Source organism: Canis aureus, chromosome 13 (assembly GCF_053574225.1).
Source record: "Canis aureus isolate CA01 chromosome 13, VMU_Caureus_v.1.0, whole genome shotgun sequence".
Lineage (NCBI taxonomy): Eukaryota > Metazoa > Chordata > Mammalia > Carnivora > Canidae > Canis > Canis aureus.
In genome coordinates this window covers 59,538,303-59,559,429 of record NC_135623.1, presented here as the reverse complement: position 1 = coordinate 59,559,429, position 21,127 = coordinate 59,538,303, and the positions used below count along the sequence as shown (strand labels likewise).

The window sequence follows — 21,127 nt, the reverse complement described above, 5'->3', positions numbered from 1 at the left end:
AAGAAAAAAAAGGATAAACCAAAACACCAGACTCTTAACTATGAGAATAAACAGAGGGTTACCAGAGGGGAGGTGGGTGAGGGGACGGGTGAAATAGGTGAAGGGAATTAAGAGTCCACCGATCACGATGAGCACTGAGTAATGTATAAAATTGTTGAATCACTGGGCACCTGGGTGGCTCAGTTGGTTGAGCATTGGTCTTTGGCTGAGGTCATGATCCCAGAGTCCCTAGATGGAGTCTGAGTCTGACTTCCTGCTCTGTTCCTCCTCCTGCCGCTCCCATCCTTGTGCGCACCTGCATTCTCTCTCTCAAGTAAATAAAATCTTAAAAAAAATAAAAAAAATAAAAAACTGTTGGGACACTATGCTGTATACCTGATATTAATATAACACTATGTTAACTATACCAGAATTTTTTAAAGATGAAATAATCATTATGCTGATATACCTTCTACTAGAAATGACTGAAAATCTTCAAAAACTGACTGAAAATTTGAATTCAAACTCCTTTTACTTGAAATACTACACAAATTACAAAGGTAATGTAATTAGGGGATCCCTGGGTGGCGCAGCGGTTTGGCGCCTGCCTTTGGCCCAGGGCGCGATCCTGGAGACCTGGGATCGAATCCCACGTCGGGCTCCCGGTGCATGGAGCCTGCTTCTCCCTCTGCCTATATCTCTGCCTCTCTCTCTCTCTCCCTGTGACTATCGTAAATAAAAAAAAAAAAATTAAAAATTAATTTAAAAAAAAAAAAAACAAAGGTAATGTAATTATAAAATTATCAAATACTTAGTGCATATAGCAAAAATAACTCATTCCCATCTCCCCAAAATAATCATAATGAACATATTTTGTCCTCTTCCAGCTTTTAATTTCTAGTGCTTTTTTTCCTGTAGTTGAATTGAGCAGAGAGTGAAGAAAGTGGAGATACAATTCCCTCTATCTCTTTCTGTTTTTCTGTGTCTGTCTTTCTCCCATGCTACCTATGTGTGTATACGTATGTGTTAGATTTCTGCATATATCTCTCTCCATATATAGAAATACAATACATATGCATATATTCAAACCTTTTTATTTTAAATAGAAAATGAGGTCAAACTGCATTTTTTGGTTACCAGAATTTTCCACCCAACAATATATAATGAACATATTTCCATGCTATTATGCCTTTCTAATAATCTTTGATGCTGCAACTACAATTCAACCTATTCTGGGCAATTTGTTTCCTTATAAATGTTCACTATAGTAAATAATACAGTCAACATTCATGTAGTCTATCCTTGTTATTAAGATGTGGACCTCATTAAATCTTTAAAATGAAAAAAGAATATTTAAGGAGTTAGTCAAATGCTTTGTATCTGATATTAGAATGTCAGGCGGGGCATCTGGGTGGCTCTTGTCAGTTAAGCATTGGACTCTTGATGTGGCTCAGGTCTTGATGTCAGCATCGTGAGGAGCCCTGCATTGGGTTCCACTGAACCTGGAGCCTGCTTAAGATTCTCTCTCTCCCTCTGGCCTTCCCCTACCCCACCCCCACTCCCACTTGCTCAGTCTCTCTAAAAAAAGAAAGAAGGAAAGCCAGCAGGTTGAGGAATAAAGGTTTTGAGATAGTCATTCAGGAGGTTTCACTCTGAAGATTAATCTTGGAGTGTGTTTGCAAAATAAGGTGTCCTAGATCACTTTGTCAGATCCCATCAGCACTATAGATAAATGATATTTCATAAACATAACTAGAAATCTTTTTATATCACCAAAATTATAAGACATGGAACGGGTGGGGCACCGGGGGGCTCAGTGGTTGAAACGTCTGTCTTTGGCTCAGGTTGTGATCCTGGGGTCCATGGATTGAGTCCTGCATCGGGATCCCTGCAGGGAGCCTGCTTCTCCCTCTGCCTGTGTTGTCTCTCTCTGTCCCTCGTGGAAAAAAAAAAAAATCTTTAAAAGAAATATTCACTTGTACTTTTGTACATAGAGCAATTTAACTCCCCAAATTAACCTATGGTGCTCATGGATTCCCTTTGGGAAAAAATACACTGTGATCTCTACCCTTCCTACATACACCCAGAGTAACTTAGTTACTTTATTTTCTACACTGTTTCCTTGCCTTAAATAATTGTTATTAAAGGTCTCATCTTTGTTAGTGAATGTATGTATTTCCCCAACTGAAATAAGAGCTTTATGAGGGCAGGCACAGTATCTTATACATCTCGGTATTTCTACTTTATTAGTGGGGTCTGGATGAATTATTTCCTGGCTGATAAAAGAGGAAAGCTTTCTTGGCTGATAAAGTTAAAAATAGAATATAAAAGAACTGCATATGTGTTTATAATGACTGTATAGTTCATCTATGAATAAGGATCCGATTATTTGATGAAATTATATAAGTTATTTTATATATAAATAGCTAAAAATGAGTCTTATAATAAGTATTGCAAATAGTGTAAATTTTTATTTTAAATATACATCATTTTCAACCCAAAACGAAACAAAAATTTTAAAAATGGAAAACTGTATGTGGGCACGTGACTTCATTAAGTTGGAAAAGCTCACATGTTCTTTTAAAAAAAAAATATTGATTTATTTATTTATGATAGAGAAGAGGCAGAGACACAGAAGGAGGGAGAAGCAGGCTCCATGCCAGGAGCCCGATGTCAGACCCGACTCCAGGATCGCACCCTGGGCCAAAGGCAGGCACTAAACCGCTGAGCCACCCAGGGATCCCCAAGCTCACATATATTCTAACATTTACAATTAAATAGATTGAGCCCTACCAAGAGAACTCTTTCTTGGTATCCTTCCTATGGTAATATTAAGCAGCAAGAATAAAAAGGAAGAAATGAAGGAAGGGAGGGAGGGGGAAAGGTAGCAAGTGTAGGGCTCACTAGCTCATTCAGTCTAAAGCATGAATCTGGGTAGAATAATCCATTAGCTAAAGTTTAGAGTCAGATATCCCAAGTGTGGAAGATGAAACTAGACTCAAAAGTTAACCCCCATTCCTGGTGAATGGAGTCCCTGCTCACTCTGTGGCTACTTTTATCTCATTACTAGATTTGGAACTCAGAGTTAGACCTTTAAAGGTGTGATTGTGATCTCCACAAGGTTACCAGAGGCTGATTGTCCCATATCAAAACTGCTAGTTCAGGGGCAGCCCTGGTGGCTCAGTGGTTTAGTGCTGCCTTCAGCCCAGGGCCTGATCCTAGAGTCCTGGAATCGAGTCCCTGCATCAGTCTCCCTGCATTGGAGCCTGCTTCTCCCTCTGCCTGTGTCTCTGCCTCTTTCTGTGTGTCTCTCATGAATAAATAAATAAAATCTTAAAAAAAAAAAAAACAAAACAAAACAGCTCATCAAGCAGTGAACAAGCTGCCATGTGCCAGACTCTTGCGTGAACATTAGGGCTTTGGCAATTAAAGGCAGCCCCTGCTTTCAGGGAACTTATGATAAAGTCAGGAGGAAGCAAACAAAAATCACCTGAGCAAATATACAAATAAAATAATTTCACTCACTGATAAACTGTGAAGATAAAATGCTTAACATGATAGAGCATGACCAGGTCGTAGACAATTGCTTTTCAGCAGTAAGAGGAGGCATCTCTGAAGAAAAAACATGTGAGTGACAACCTGAAATGAGAAGAGAACCCTGGGAGGGAGGACCTGTTGGAAGAACAGTCCAAGCATCAGGGACATTGAGTGCAGAGGCTTCGAGGAGGGCAAATGCCAACATAGTGGATGGTAAACAAGAAGCAGAGAGGGAGGAAACGAGGACAGAGAGGAAGGAAGGCTCTGGTTATGTAGAGAGTCTGAATTGAGCCCAGTCACAAGGCAAATCACCACTTCTCTTGCTGTTTGGAAATTCTTTTCCTGCCTTTTCTCACCACATTCAGCAGGAGCCTCTTCAGTACATGAGGACAAAGCATAATGAAAGAGAAGTATCTCTGTGTTTTTACTTCAGGAAGCCACGTGGCCCCTCTGTCACTTTCCTCACTCTTTTTCCAATAATTCTCCAATTCTGCATAATAATAAGCACATTGAAGATCACTGTTTGTCAAGCAAATGACAAATGCAAACTTAATTTTGCACCCCAGAGCCAATCGCTGGATAGGTTCACAAAGTAGTAGATTCACGACGTGATATTGCTGTAAGAAGAAACAAATATTTGATATTCGCTTCTGACACAGAGCTCCTAAAACTCTTGGAATTTCTTAAGTGATGAAAGCAATAGAAGTGTCTTTTGTTATGTTAATAAAGTGACTGTACTTTAGGAACTGGGAGACCCAACCATGTGATTAAAGGGGTGGAGCTTGCAGCCCTACTCCTGGGAGAGGAGGGGTTGAACCAGTTGCCTGTGGCTGATGATTTCATCAATCCTGTCTTAGGTAATGAAGCCTCCATACAAACCCAAATGAGTGAGGTTTGGAGAGCTTCCAGGTTGGACAACATGCAGAGATTTGGGGAGGATAGCACACCGGGAAAGAGCATGGAACTCAGCACCCTTTTCCCATACTCTGCCCTAGGGATTTCTTTCTGAATCCTCAGGATGTTCCTGAACTACATCCTTTTATAATAAACCAGTAATCTAGTAAGTGTAATGTTTCTCTGAGCTCCATGAGCCAGGCTGGCAAATTAATTGAACCCAAGGAGGGAGCTGTGGGACCTTCCAATCAGAAGCACAAGTGATAAATAATCTGAGTTTGCAACTGGCATTTGAAGTGATGGTGGTGGGGGTTGGGGGCTGGGGGGGGTGGGGAGTCATGTGGGATGAAGCTCTTCACCCATGGAATCCGAGGCTCTCAGAGTACAGAGCGTCAGATCGGAGTTGGACTGTAGGACACCCAGCTGGCGTTGCAGAATTTCTTGTTGATGGTGTGCAGGACCTTCCTCACGTTGGAATTAAGGTACAGACTCCCTTTAACAAGAAAGGAAGGAGTAGACAGTAAAAAATGTCTCCCTCTGCTGTTTTGGGCCACCAAGGTCCTTTCCCAAAAGGCGACTGTTATTAACAGTTTTTTGTTTGTCCTTCCAGAGATATTATCTATATTAAAAGCATGTAATTATTTGTTCTTCACATCACTCTCAAATGATCGTACATGGCACGTACTCTGCTGCACAGGGCTCATACCTTGGAAAACCTTCCAGACTAACGCATATAGAGATATTGTGTTTTTATTTATCGTTCTATGCCATCACATTACATGGCTATTTGATAATTTACTAAAATATAGTTGCCTTTGAAAAGACAAAGGATTTGTTTAAAAGACAAATCCAAAGGATTTGTTTCCAATCCTTTGGAGATACTACAGCGTCAAATGGTAAATCAGACACACAGTTACATTAACATTAGCACACTATTTTATTTGTGTACAAGGGAAGCCAATCAATAAATTAATTTCATCTTTAAAAAAAAAACAAGACTTATATAAGAGGAAAAATAAATTAAAAAAAGAAAAAAAGGAAGTAACACCAACCACGTGGAGATGTAACCTATGTTTTCCTGTCCTTGGATAAAATGCCGATTAGCTGGGGCCAGTTGGAGTACTCTGTGTTGGACAGCCGGATAGGTCATTGAAGGAAACAACCTCAGTTGTTATGGAATCTTTGAAAAACTTTGAGTTTTTAACCATAAAATACACCTCTCCTACTGCCTTACCTTCCTGCAGATGTCACGGCTACATCTTGAAAGGGTGACATTTGCTTTCTCACCATCCTCAGCTCCCACTTTTCCTTTGTGTGTGTGTGTGTGTGTGTGTGTGAGAGAGAGAGAGAGAGAGAGAGAGAGAAGGAAGGAGATTATAGTAGAATATTTTATTGTTAATATTTTGTTAAGACTTCTACATCCATATTATAGAGACTATTTGTATTTTTTTCCTTATAATGTTAGTATCAGGCTTGGATATCCTATGAGTAGGGGAGTGTCTCTTCCTCCATTATTTTCTAAAAGTTTGTTTCATATGAAACCAAAAGTTGGCTATCATTTTTTTTTCCCCCTTAATTGAGAGAATTCACTGGTGAAATCATCTGGGCCTGGAATTTTCATCGTGGAGTGATATTTGACAGTAAACTATATTCTTTGATAGATATGTATGTTGGTAGTCAGATTTTCTATTTTATCAATCTGGTAATTTATGTCCATTAAGAAATTTGTCCATTTCAGCTGAGATTTTGAATTTATAAACATGAGGTTGTGGTATTCCTTCATCCTTTTGATGATGGTGGAGTTATCATAACATTCCATCTTTTATTTCTAATACATAGTTTATGTTTTCTGTCTTTCTTGATAGGCATTATGCAGTTTTATTCAACTTCTCCAAGAACCAACTTTGACTTTGTTAACTTTGTCATTTCAAATTTCACTGATTTTTATTAATTATTATTATTATTACTTTCTTTGGGTTTAATTTGCTTACTCAAGTGCCAACTAAGGGGTAAGAGGTAGTAAAATCTCCAGTAATGTTTGTGAATGTGTCTCTACTTTCCTTTAGTTCTGTCAGTAGTTTATGACTGTTTCAGACACATACACATTTATTATTATTGTGTCTCACCCCTATTTACGTTATGAAATGTATCTATTGTTGGTAATTCTCCTTATCTTGTAGTTTGCTTTGTCTGATATCTCAGCTTTCTTATCACTGATGTTTGCATAGTTTATCTTTTCCTATGATTCTCTTCAAACTATTTGTGACTTTTTCTTTTTTATATAATTTTTATAATAACTTATATAACTAGTGTCACCTTTTTTTTTAAAGATTTTATTTATTTATTCTTGAGAGACACCAAAGGGGGGGGGGGAAGAGAGAGAGGCAGAAACACAGAGGGAGGTGCAGGCTCCATGCAGGGAGCCTGACATGGGACTGGATCCTGGGGCTCCAGGATCACACCCTGGACCGAAGGCCGGTGGTAAACCACTGAGCCACCCAGGCTGCCCTACTTTTTTTTTAATCAAGTCTGATAGTTTGCTTTTTAGCTGTAGTCTGTTTCTGAGTGTTTAGTCTGATTATTTTTAACTTAGGACCAGTTTGTTGCTGTGTTTTCTATTTACTTATTTTTTTTAAAGCAGATTTGTTATTCTTCCTCTATAACGCTTTCCCTGCCTTTTTTTTTGTTGTTGTTTTGTGAGAGTTAATAACATAGGTTTTAGTTTCCAATTTTGATTTCCTCTGTTGCCTTTTTAGGTGTACTTATTTGTGTTATATTTTTAGTAGCTGCTCTGTGGATTATGAGATGCAGCTATAAATGATCAGTCTACTTAGGACCAATACTGCACTATTTCATATTTAATATAGAAACCTTGTAACAGTGTAGTTCCACCTATTCCTTCGTCCATCCTGCTACTGTTCTCATACACACTACATTTACAAATGATATAATTCCCACAATTCAGTATTACAATTTTTCTTTAAAGAAAAATTTTTGTCTTCAATTTTTAAAGAAATAAAAGAAGAAAAGAATAAATATTTACAGTTCTCTAAATATATATTCCATTTCTGAGGATCTTTATTCTTTCCGATAGGTCCAGACCACCTTCTGGTATTGTTTCCCTTCAATTTAAGGAACTTAGTTTTGCATTTTTTGTAATGCAAGTTTACCAGTGATGGGTTCTGTAGTCTTAGTTATCTAAAATATATTTATTTCATCTTCACTTTTGAAGGATGGCTTAGCTGAATGTATACTTCTGGGCTGACATGTCCCTTCTCACCCCCTCTAAGCCCTTTAGGAGTGGCCATTGTTCCCGACATGTATTATTTCTGGTGAGAAACCAGCAAGAATTCATTTTGTTGTCTTTCTATATATGTCTTGTTTTTTTTTGTTTTTTTTTTTTTTGTTTTGTTTTGTTTTGTTTTGTTTTCTGGCTGCTTTCAGGAATATCTTCAAGACTTTTTAAAAAATTTGTATTCTAACAATTTGACTACAGAGTAACTAGGTGTGAGGCTTTTAAAAAATATTTATTCTGCATGGGTTTCATTGAGCTTTCAGGATCTATAAACAGGCACTTTCTATGAAAATGGGAAGTCTTACAATACTTTTTCCTGCCCTAGTTTTCTTTTCTCTCCTTTCAGTGATGAAATCCTTAATATGTCTCATCCAATCTCTAAAATTCTGTTTGTGTCCCTTTAGTCTTTATTGCCTTTGTTTTTCAAACTGAATAATTTGTATTGCTCTGTCATTAAGTTCACTGTTCCCTTTTCTGCCATCTCTGATCTGCTGTTGCCCATCCAGCAAATTTCTTATTTCAATATTGTAGTTTCCAACTCTATAATGTCCATTGGTATTTTTTGTGTTTTTCGTATCTCTAAGATCCCCATCTATATCAACCTCCATGCATGCGTTTTCTCTAAGTCCTTGAACATATTTACAATACCTACTTTAAAATCCTTGTTTGCTAATTACAACATCTGGGTCATCTAGGTTGGGTCCTAAGGACCATTTTTATGGGGTTTTCGTTTGTTTGTTTTCAAGAGTATGCATCACCACTTTCTAGTTCTTCATCTATTTAGTAACCTTTTGATTGAATACAGGATATTATGAACGATATGTTATAGAGATTCTAGATTCTGTTATATTCCTCTGAATATATGCTTTAGCATATAGATATTGTGGCTGGACTCTAATTCCCAACTCTGTCTCCTTTGCCATGGATGTCAGCGAAATCTTTGTTTAGTTCTTTCAATTTCTAACTACTCTGGTTTTACAGGATCTTCTCTGAAGTCTTCTCCATGCCATGCAAGATGAGCAAAGGGTTTGGGGTGAATTTTATATGCAAATTTTGGGAGTTCTTCCTCAAACTTACTGGCTGATCTTTTAGTCCTAAGTTCTGTCCTCCATTCCCTTAAACTAGTCTAGTAAGGCTGCAACTCTCTACCACTTGAGCTGCACAGATGAGTGAATGCACTGGGATAAAAAGCTACTAACTTGCCAGTCTCATCTACAAAGCTTTCCCTCTCAAGGTACATTTCTGTGTTCCCGCCCTTCTGCCCGCTTCCTAGACGGTTTCTATTTATTGCTTTGGACAAATAACTGTCTTTGTGCCATAAAATATTGTGTAAACAAAAAATAGAATTTATAATTTATACAACAAAATCAAACTTCCTACATTATGATGCCATCAACTTTATGCTAGATTACTATTCGCTAAAAAGATGGTTAGTTCAGACACACACATACCGTTATTTTCTTTCTGATATAATTTTCAGAATTCAAGGGGAAATCAAGTACATGACATTTATCCTTTTTCTATCTAAATATTTGGTATCCGCCACATTATGTACTTTTGAACTGTCTGTGGAAAACTTTTTTGGTAATGGTATATTGTCAGGTAGGCATCGAGTCAGTAGAATTTTACTTTAGCAAAGGTTTGCAGTGAATATAATAAAAGTCAATATTTCATTAAAAATTATCGAAGGTAAAAAAATTATCAAAGGTATATGATCATAATATACTCTTAAACATCTCAGAAATAAAAACGTGTAAGTAGGTAGGTTTCTATAGGTCTTCATATTATAAAAATGCAGCTATCTGGAACAATTTCTGGGATTTTGAATTAGTGAAAATTACTCCTTTAGATATCATTTTTAAACAGTTTACAAATTTTAAGGAAGAGCTTTAAGAAATTTTATCAACATCTTGCTTGTTTAAATGGATGGACAAGATCATTTTCAGAAACATCATCATTATTACCTTGAGAACCAGATTTATGGTGAATCCTATACACCATAGGATGGTGTCACTATGTTGTACCAGAATACAATATTTTTTAAATGTATGCTATAGAATTTTTAGTCTTTATGTCTCCTGAATGTAGTTTTCATTCCTTATAGCTGTAGTTAGCTGATGGCCATGTACACTTACTATCGGGGAAGATAACAGTGCTACTTGAAAACTTGTGGTGGAATAGGACATTTATAATACAGAATATTTGCATTTTGTATTGCAATTTATGGAGAAGGTTCATTAAAACACGTTCCAGGTATATTTTTCGTAACCACTTTCCTTAGGAAAAGTTACTCATGATAAGTTAGCAAAGTGCTTACATCTGTGCTGTCACTTCAATGCTAACTAACACCTGTCTTTGTAAAATAGAGAAGTTACTCCTTAAAAAGTATTGTAAGTATTTTTTATTGTAAAAGTATTGTAAAATAGAGAAGTTGCTCCTTAAAAAGAAGGGTATTCTGGAATGTATAGTAACAGGATCTGATAGTGTCTAATAGATGCAGTTCTAAGAACAACAGGCAATCTCTATATAGCAGGTGAGATCATAACATCTGTTTTGAGTCCTTGGCTTTGTCTTTATTCCCTCCGGGGGGATCTTCTTCAAGTCTGAATTACATCATTCCCCAGCTAAGGTCTCTTGGTTGGATTATCAGAGGAATAAAATGCAGACTCCACCCCAGTTCCTCATGACCTCACATGATTGCTTCTCTGACCATTTATTTGTCCATTCTCACTGCTACTCACTGTGCTTCAGCATCGTTCACCTTTTTCTGTTTCTCAAAACTATCAGGCTCTTAGCATTGCTGCTGCTTTCTTTCCATAGACCTTCCTTCCCAGGGCTCATTTCTTCCCATCATTTGTCTTAGCGTGGCTGTCAAACCTCAGGGAGGCCTTCCCTGATCACTGTCATTATCGTAACCCCTCACCCTACTTTATCTCCTTCATGACTCACATCTGTTTGGTGTTTCATGTCCCTCAACCCTCTCTAAAATGTAGTATCCTTATTTGTTTTCAGCGACCACTGGACTCGATGCATAGTAGATTCTTTAGAAACATTGATTTCCTGGCAGTTTGGCCCTAAGCCTAACTGTGATACTTATGGTGAATAATCCATCTATGATATATTCTATTTTACAGAAAACAGTTGAAGATAGAAATATGAAGAATAAAAAGTCAACAAATAATAGAGCGTCCAGTGCCTCTGGCAGGTAATAAACTATCGGTATCCTTCATTTATGAGTTTACGTTCAACAAAGCTAGTTTTAACTTCTGTAAAGTGAATTTCATTTGTATTATTTGATTTTGATTAAACTCCCATCTCATGAAATGAATGAAGTAGTCACTTCATGATAAAACGCCTCAGCTGATCATATGCTTTTATGTAAAGGAGTTGATTAGGGGTTCCCCGTTCTGTACATTCCTAATGGGATAGCGTTTCTTTGCTGTTTTTCCTAAGATGATATACAGTAATGAGCCAATGTCCAGCATTATTACACTTCTCTATTAGGTATCTTTGTCTAACACATGAAAATTCTACTTAAAACCTTGAGATTATATGGACTAAGTTGATTTATTAAAATGATAAGACACGGGACACCTGGGTGGCTCAATGGTTGGGCATCTGCCTTGGGCTCAGGGCGTGATCTTGGGATCCTGGGATCAAGTCCTGCATCGGGCTCCCTGCATGGAGCCTGTTTCTCTCTGCCTGTGTCTCTGCCTCTCTCTCTTTCATGAATAAATAAATAAAATCTTAAGTTAAAAAAAAGATCGGACTCTATATTGCTTCATTCACACTGATGATAATGAATGTCTCCCTCATGAATGCTAATCAAACCTTCTCTTTTAAATTATCATTAATGAATTAAAATAAGAGCCAGCAAACTTTAACTGTAAATTGCCAGTTAGTACATGTGTTAGACTTTGTAGGCCAGACAGTCTCTGTTGTAACTACTCAGTTGTGCTGTTGTGGCAGGGAAATCTCTATGGTGCAATAAACTCACGAAATAAACAAACTGTGCAAACCTGGACCATGGGCAATATTTTCCTGCCAACTCCTGAAATAGAGGATGCTATTCTAACTTTATATTTAGAGTTATTTTTTGTAACATGATGATACAATAAAGTAGATGATAAAATCTACTTTATTAATATTATTTTTTCCATATAACTTTTAGATATAGTTCATTTTTCTTAAAAATGTTCTAATTACAAGTATCTAGAAATAGCAGTTTGAAACTCTTAGTAGACTAAAAAAAGGCTATCATCCCTTTCAAAGTACTTATAATTTATTAATTTACAATGTAATTTCAAATATAGTAGTTGTATATTCTAATGAATTTTCTGATGAATTTTTCTTCTACCAAGTGCAACTGTAATATTTTATTTTGATTTATTTGGATTTTTTCAGATTAATGACCCCTGAGGTTTTAAAGATATCTAGTTCTATACGGAGACCTCCATCGACAACTGCTTCTTCTCACTACTTAGGGACTTTGAAAGTCTTGGACCAAAAGCCCTCACAGAAACAGAACACAGAACCTGAAAGAGCAGATAGCATAAGGGCGACTGTTTATCAGGTAAAAGGAAAACATGTAACAAAAAATGAACTGATTGCGCAACAAGGTTACCCATTCACCAAGGAATAAATGACCTCGTAGACATCGTAGTTTAATATTTCCCCTATTGGAAAAGATTATCCTTTATAGGGATGCCTGGGTGGTTCAGCGGTTGAGCATCTGCCTTTGGCTCAGGTCATGATCCTGGGGTCCTGGGATCGAGTCCCACATTGGGCTCCCCACAGGGAGCCTGATTCTCCCTCTGCCTGTGTCTATGCCTCTCTGTGTGTCTCTCATGAATAAATAAATAAAATCTTAAAAAAAAAAAACATTTTCCTTTATAATATCTGAGCAACCCAGAGTTATTTTTACTAAATTATTTCCTTCCAAGTTTTGCTTAACTGATCATAGTTGTTTAAGAGAATATGCCACAGCACTTTATAAAAATACAGTAGAAGCAAATGTGGTTAATGTCTATATATGTTTTTATACTTTTTCTTCTTAAAATGTATATTGTTAAGAACAAAAAGTTTTACTTTTTTTCTGGGCCTTCTATTTTCATTAAGCTTACAGAGAAAAAGGCTTTCTTGATTTGTCTTCACAATTCCAAAAGAGGTTCTTTATTTGGTCTTGTTTGTTATACAAAACAGTACACTTTAGAAAATTGTACTTATAAATTTTGGAGAAAAAAATGTTAACTTATGTAGCCATTATATTCAATCTTTGAAGTCTGTTGTTAAAACTAAGAAAGATAACCTATTTTTCTTAACTCATGCTCGTCTTTACGTATTAGAATATTATCAGAAAAAAGAAGCATGATACTGGCTTATATGGAATTTCTAAATTTTGTTTGCCTTTTTAAAAATTTATAGTATTTCAGAAATGGATAAGAATTCTAATTCTTTTGGGAAACTGAACATTCTATTCTTTTTTTCTTATTTTCTCAGGAGTGGTTAGAAAAGAAAAATGTGTATTTACATGAAATGCACAGAATTAAAAGGATTGAAAGTGAGAACTTAAGGATCCAAAATGAACAGGTAATCTGACATATAGAAGTGGAAGTTATTCTGGATTTTTAAGTCAGTAAAATATCTCTCAGTAACATTTCTAAAGCCACTGGTTTTTAAATGGCAAAATAACATGTATATAAAAGAATGGATTTCTGATTTCCTTTCTGGTACTCCATACATTTCAGTTTGACATAAATATAATCCTCTCGCAAGGAAACAGATACACAGAGATTTCTATTTTGTTGTTGTGGAATAGATCTGACACTACTGATTAGGAACATGTGATTGCTTCTGACCACCTATTAACTCTTACTTCACTTTTCACTATTAAAAACTGACTTCAGTCTTATGACTTAGCCAAGAATGGGAAGGGTCGTCAGACATCCACCTCCGGTTTTCCTCTTTTCCATCTTGAATTTTATATGTGTCTTTAAGACCAGCTCTTATGTGAGCTCTTGACCCGACTTCAGTCTCCATGTAGGCCTGGTGGCCTGCAACCTGCTTAGTTCCCTCCCATCTTCTAACTAAAGTGCCTTTCCTGTGCTGTCCGACACTACAATGGACTTGGAAAGAAGGCTACTTCTCACATGCATGGTGCTGCGTGGAGCAGCCCTCCAGGAGGTCCCCACCCCCCATCAACACGTCGGCACCATTAGGAGGCTGTGCTCAGTGCCACACACTTTCCCGTGTGATCTTCACACCGCGTGGAGGTAGCTTGTACCTTTACTCCTAAATAGTGTCTTCTCTTTGTAAGGCTTTATGTCGTGTAACATTACACAGAATTATTAGGCAAAGGATAGTATGGGATTAGATGGAGGTAAGTCAAGTAATAACATACCTACCGTATGCTCACCAACATACAGGTTCAAAATTTGGGCTCCGCTTATGTTGTCACAATCTTATGGTTTAATGTCCACCAAAACTCGGGTTCAAGCAAAGATCTATTTTGGCTTCCTAAGTGGCTTGGCCAGGTTACCCCACTCTGACTTACTTTATAAACCTGTAACTTTCCTGATCCTTTTCTTGTGATGGAATGTTTTATTATGAGCATTTTGCAGGAGCACTCAGCCTTTATAGTTTATTTAGATAACATTTTAGTACGCTTCCAAAAAAGAGGTCTTTCTCATAACAGATCAATATCTGATAAATGGTTTTAGAAAAGGATATTTTAAAATGCAATGAATAGTTCCGGTAACATTTTTTTTCCAAATCAGCTTGTCTAAACTATTCTAAATGAGTCACCTGCTCTGCAAAACAATGTCTCGAAATGATGACTATGAAGGGAATTCAGCACAATCCATACATGTGTGTTGTATCTACCTGTCTCCGTCTGTTTATACACACACGTCTCACTGTCTCTTATTTTTTTGAAACAGAAAAGAGCTGCTAAGAGAAAAGAAGCATTAGCATCCTTTGAGGCCTGGAAGGCTATGAAAGAAAAGGAAGCAAAGAAAATAGCTGCCCGAAAAAGGCTTGAGGAAAAAAGCAAGAAGAAAACAGAGAAAGAAAATGCTGCCAGAAAGGGGGAGGCGCTGCAGGTACTCAGTGGCTTGGAGTCCCCGCAGTCATCATTTCACCATATCAGACACCTGCATTTGTGTCTAGCTGTTTCTCTCTTTACTTGATTGGTTTTTCGCAGTAAATAAGAGAATCATTATGAACTTTTTCAGGCCTTTGAACAATGGAAAGAGAAAAAGATGGAATATCTTAGAGAGAAAAATAAAAAGGAGAGAGAATATGAAAGAGCAAAGAAGCAGAAAGAGGAGGAAACAATTGCTGAGAAAAGGAAAGATAAGCTAACAGCCATTGAGAAATGGTAAGAGGTCAAGTGAGAGCTATTTTGATAGATTTCAAGTGAATAACACTTGAGGCTCCTAAAAAGATTACATGCTTGACACTTACTAATGCATTGCCATCTCATTGCTGCAAAGATATATTAGAGAAACTTCATTCTCCCCTTTAACTGTCCAGTGTTTTATATTATCCTACACAGGAATGAAAGGAAGGATGCTTTTTTCAAAGAAAAGGAGAAAGTGAAAATAAGTGAGAAGAGACGAGAACTGAAAAGAGCAGAGAAAAAAGATAAAGATAAGCAAGCTATTGATGAATATGAAAAATGGCTGGTAGGTGTTGTCTGTGAACGCACTTGTGGCTTGTGAATGCACTTTATTTGTGACTTTTCTGTCCCTAATTCCAGTTCTCTGTGCCCCTTGCCTACTGGCCATTCTTACCTGAAGCTGCCTTGTGGAATCTGTTCTCTCCCCAAGTCTGTCATATTGTCTTTGATTTCCTCTTTTCTGTTGACGCCTCTACTCTACCCTCAAACGGTCAGAATTAAAAATTCAGGCATCATACTCTTCCTTAACCGCATCCCCACATCCCCACATGCAGTCACTTACCAAACACTGACTCTTGCAATGACTTCGCAATGACCGTCATGTCAGAAATCATGGGACGCTGCCAAGTGCATGCTGCCGGTCTGCCAGACGGTTTTAGGTGGGACTGGTCACGACACACAGTAATGCTGAATTGAATGGTGAGAAGGTTGTTCCATCCTCTAAGTTGTCTTTTGATCTTTCTGATGACCTCAAGGAAAAGGTCTCATTTTGGTATTTTTAAGTGAAAAAAAGTCAGTAGGAAGTTTGGGAGGAAATGTCAAGGCGGACTTAACATTATTTTGTTTTTTATGTTTTTTGTTTCAGTGTACTTAGGTTGATAGTTTCTTTTCGTTAATGTTAAGCAAAGTACTGTTTTCTGTCTTTAAATTTCATCATAAATATGCACGATTATCAAGTTTTGACTAAGTAATGCATTCATATGAATAAGTATTTTACTCGAGTAGGTGGTGCATTCCTATGAATGCTTAGCACATCACGTGCCGCGGGAATCAAAACGTGTACAATTGCTCCATTGGGTTTAGAATCCAGTAGGATTTCTTTCCAGTAGGATTTCCTGTCAAACTGTTTTTGAATTCCCATCAATCTGCTAGTTAAAAATACTGTCCAGGGTATTTTGTGGTTGTGTTTCTCTGGTGGGGACTGAGCTTGAGCAGCTTTTCATTTGTGTAAAGGTCATTTGGAATTTTCTTTGTAAACTGTTAATCTTAGACTTTGCACATTTTTCTGTTGGTCCTTTTCTTCTTGATTTTTTGAAGCTTGTTTATATACTAGGGAAATTAGCCTACTGTTACTGGTACAAGTTACAAGGACTTTCTCCCGTTGCTTGTTGTCTCTCAACTTTGCATCAATAGTATGTTAAGGCATGAAAAATTGTATTTATTTACTGGTGTCAAATCTTTCAGTCTTTTGGGTTCTGATTTTTAAGTGTAGTTGAAAAGACTTTCTTTGTAACTTGAGGTTAAATGAAGTGCTCCCATTTTTCTTCTAATAACTTTATGACCCAATATCTTGAACATTAACATTTGATCAGCTTGTAATTTACCTTGATAATGGTGGGATATATGATTCTGACTTTATTTTTTCCAAATGCATTTCCAAATAACCTTTCTTTTACTCGCTGGTTTGAGGTACTGCCTTTGTTATATGGTCCACTTCCAGATTTTAGGGTCAGTTACTTGACGTTTCTCTTCCATTGGTCAATCTCAAATCTCACAGTACATATTCCGGTATCATACTATTTCATTATCAGGGCTTTATATGTTTTCACATCTGTTTTAAATAATCTTCCCTCATAGTACTTTTTTCAAAGTATTTCTGTTACTGTTTACTTTTTCACATAAACTTTAGAACCCAACAGTAGCTAGATAGGCATGCAGGATACAAAGCAGGCTATTTGAAGATAGGATAAAAAGATGAAGCACTTAGGAATAAACTTAAGAAATGTGCAAGACCACCATGGAGAAAATTTTAGAACACTCCTGCAGGACACAAATGAAGACTTGAGAACATGGATTAAAACTGCTCTTGGATAGGAACACTCAATCTTATAATGATGTTATAGATGTCAGTGCTCCCTGAAGTAATTTACAGATTTAATGCAATCGTAATAAAAATACCAACAGAATTTCTTCTTGTTTACGTATTGACTGTAGGCCGGCTTTATGCAAATTCCATGCAGAAAAACAGTAAGAAAATAAGTGATCAAAATCAGTTGGTAGATTTGAATGAGGAAGGTAGTGTTTCATGATGGCTTCATTAAACTCTCAAATAGTGTTTGCTTTTAAAAAAAATTAAAACTCTTCTATCAAGGAGACACATACCAACTGTGCTAGATCACTTAGGGCAACTAAATGTACGTGTCTTTCAGTTTTATTTTCACATACTCTTTGAAATGGAATAGAATTTTCTAAATGACTAAGTCACTAAGTACATTATGTTTTTTTACAGTATTTAGTCACTTTCTCATTCTAATCAGTCCTTTGGAGAACAAAAACTCATCAGTCAAAGGCTTAAGATGAAAATAACTTGTTTTGATATGTAGTAGAACTTTGACAAATACAATGCTACTTATAAAAAATCCATACACAATATGTGACAGATCTAGTTCTCCAACTTACCAATTTCTTATCGCAACTTGTTTGCAGAAAGAATGGAAAAATACCCCTAAAAAAAAAAAGAAAAAAAGAAAATACCCCTATATGGCAGTTTAAGAACTTCAATTTTAATGTACAGTTACATCTCAAAATTTCTTTATAAAATCTGGCTTGAGTAATGAGCATTGGATGGGTTATTCTTTCAGGGAAAAGCTACAGCCAAAGATCAGTAAGACTCTCTTTATCATGCTGGTTCCCAGATTAATTAATAGTTACAGTCAATAAGAAAATGAATAAAAAATTCACTCCCCAACAGACAACAGTCAGAAGGACCATTTACCAAGATTATTTTAAGTATTATTTGAGACAACCTTATTGATCATCTTAATTAATGTTGATAATTACTTGCTTATCTCCTATTCTTTCTTAGCACCTTCTAGTAAAAGCAGACTTGTTTCATGTTTCCCTCTCTCTCCCCATGGTGAATGGAATGGACAAAAAGAGGCTTGTTCAGCCAGTTTCTGTGGACACAGCCTAGTGGCTACTTTTCTGCTCCCTCGCTGGAGGGTCTGCCACTAAGATACTAAAATGAATGACAGTGGCCCAATTACAGTTTTGAGGGTTTGTTTCTCAGGATTCTAAAAGGAGATTCTGTCCTTGCTTTAGTAGGAGTAGCAAGTATGAAACAAAATGTTAAGACAGAAAAAATGAATTTCATACCTCTTTTCTTTCCTTTTGTTCTATGTGAAAACTATATGCTAATGGAAACATTGCATTATCGTATTCTGTTTGTGACACTGATTAATTCGTACACGTGCTGGTAAAACAATCATAGACCCCTCACAATTTACCAAAATGCTGCCCCTCCCAAGTCATCCAGCCCCCACAGGTAACATTGTCTAAGGGTTTCTAGATCCTGCTGCTCTTTGAGAAAAATCACCAATATGAGGAAATGAGGAAACCACCAAACTTTATAGTGTTAGCAGAGACTTGGAGAAATGGAGAGACCATCTGAGCTGCAGGATGAGATGAGCAAGTGTTACTAACATCTTACTAACATCTCAAGCATTCCTAGATTAGTGTTTAAGTCTCTTAGTAATCCTCACATAGTCATTTCTTGGAAGGGAGTGTGTGCAGGGAAGCACAATGGTTCCAAAATTTATCTGGTATAAAAATGTGAGAATATGGTAGATAATATTTTCAAAATGAGATAAAGTGTAGGACTGTTCCCATCAAGCAGTAAAATATCAGTTTACCATTCCACTGTCCCGGAACCAGCATTCTTCTGTGTCGGATTATTCCCATCACTTTCCAGGAGGTATAATTCGTAATTCCTCATTTGCCTCCAGGGATGGTTCCACATTTCACTGCTCTTTTTTTTTTTTTTTTTTTTTTAATAGCTGAACTTCTGAAAAAAGTTTTATTTACACTTCTTGGTTCTCCATACCCTTTACACCCTCAACACACTGTGGCCTCGTCTTTGAAAGTTAGTTTTGCCAAACCATCCAGCCACCCCGTGTGTTGCTTTGGGCTGCACCCCCAGACCTCTCAGCCATTCAGTCACTTTCACCCTCTGGCACTGTCCTCTCCCCTGGGGACCCCGCGGTCCTGGTTTCTCTCACTTCTCAACCTGCCTTCTCAGCGTCACTTGTTGACTTCTCTTCTCTTACCTGTGTTCCAGGTGCGGCCAAGGCCTGCGACGCCCACAGCACCTCTCTCACCGCCTCTTTATTCTCCTCTGGTCCCCCCTCTTGTCTTCTGCCCACTTGGAGTCTCGGTGGCTCACGCTGGCTCTGTCGTGGCCTCTCACACCCCACGTCTCTCCCACTTGTCCGAGTCCTCACACATGCTGTTTGCTTGACTGAACCATTCTCTCCTCGATGCCTACCACAAGGGGCTTGTCTTATCCATCTTTTCTCACTTTAAAGTGACTTTCTCTGAATCCACTTTTTTTAAAAAATTTTATTCATTTATTCATGATAGAGAGAGAGAGAAACAGAGACACAGAGAGAGGCAGAGACACAGGCAGAGGGAGAAGCAGGCTCCATGCAGGGAGCCCGACGTGGGACTCGATCCTGGGACCCCAGGACTGCACCCCGGGCCAAAGGCAGGCGCCAAACCTCTGAGCCACCCAGGGATCCCCCCTGAATCCTCTCTTCTTTGAAAGTGTTTTTGTTCCTTAACAATCACAACAATTTTGTTATATATTCCATAGAAATTCTCACAATTTGAAATCATTTGTTGTTTATTTCTTAACTGCCCATTTTGAAAATAACCTGAGGGGCAAGGACAGAATCTATGTGTTTGCATTTTAGAATCACTTTATGCGTGGCCCCCAGTATACTGCTTGACCCAGAGTAGGATCTCAGGGCTTAACAGTTGAGTAAATTAACACAAATCAAAGCGGTATAATACCCATAAAATAATAGACCCCCCCCCCCCCCGCCAGGACTTTTCAGAACCGGTTACAAGTAAGGATGAGCTATATAATAAAGTAACACAAATTATTAGAAGCAAGGAAATTATAACTTGGGTTATCTGAGTGACATTTGGACATGAAATCACTTCAAAGAATTACCCTACAGCAATAGAAATGCCAAAAGCCCTAAAGCATTAAATAGAAAATGCCAAACAATAGAAGAACTGAAAGAAAATAAAACCCTATCAGGACACCTGGCTGGCTCAGCAGTTGAGCCTCTGCCCTCAGCTCCTGGCGTGATCCTGGGGTCCCAGGAACGACTCCCACATTGGGCTTCTTGCGAGGAGCTGCTGCTTCCTCTGCCTGTGTCTCTGCCTCTCTCTCTGTGTGCCTCATGAATGAATAAATAAAATCTTAAAAAAGAATAAAACACTATCAAGTCTCATGGAGATAAGACACTTTACTTTTGTAACCTGAAAAGTACTGTAGAAGTAATAAAGGAAAACAGGAATAGAAACGGAATTTAAAATCATTAATGCATTAACATAAAAAGTCAGTGCAGGGCTGTTTGGAGGGTGGATTCCTACAGCTGCTTTGAAAAATCAGTCATTTCCCAGGAAAGTTGAACATATTCGTATATGCAAACCAGCAGTTTCACTCCTAGGCATATACATGGAGAGAAAATCTTGACTTGTAAGTACAAGGAATCAAACAGGAATGTGTATAGTATTGTCTTTGTGCGGGGGAAAAACCCCATCATGTTTTCGACAGCAACAAAAATAGGTTAACAAATGGTGGTAAGTTGATCTGCTGGAATTCTATGACTATTCCATGGGATATCACTGAATTTGAGCTATAATTTGCATAGGTAGATCTTAGAAATATTGAGACGAATAAAAAAGGAAGTTGAAAAAATATGTAGCCTCTTACCTTTTACTCTTGTAAAAAC

At 37.5% G+C, this 21,127-nt stretch overlaps 1 protein-coding gene across 4 annotated transcripts in view; it reads left to right on the top strand.

The window, feature by feature from the left end:
* MAP9 (microtubule associated protein 9) overlaps positions 1-21,127 on the top strand; it is a 57,283-nt gene that overhangs the window by 31,238 nt on the left and 4,918 nt on the right. For 3 of the 4 annotated variants that reach the window (XM_077846473.1, XM_077846475.1, XM_077846474.1), the window contains exons 14-19: positions 10,840-10,910; positions 12,110-12,278; positions 13,205-13,294; positions 14,644-14,805; positions 14,938-15,083; positions 15,261-15,390. In XM_077846473.1, the coding sequence (XP_077702599.1) occupies positions 10,840-10,910; positions 12,110-12,278; positions 13,205-13,294; positions 14,644-14,805; positions 14,938-15,083; positions 15,261-15,390 (768 nt within the window). The remainder of the gene's footprint in view (positions 1-10,839; positions 10,911-12,109; positions 12,279-13,204; positions 13,295-14,643; positions 14,806-14,937; positions 15,084-15,260; positions 15,391-21,127) is intronic. The other variant, XM_077846477.1, reaches the window with a different exon arrangement.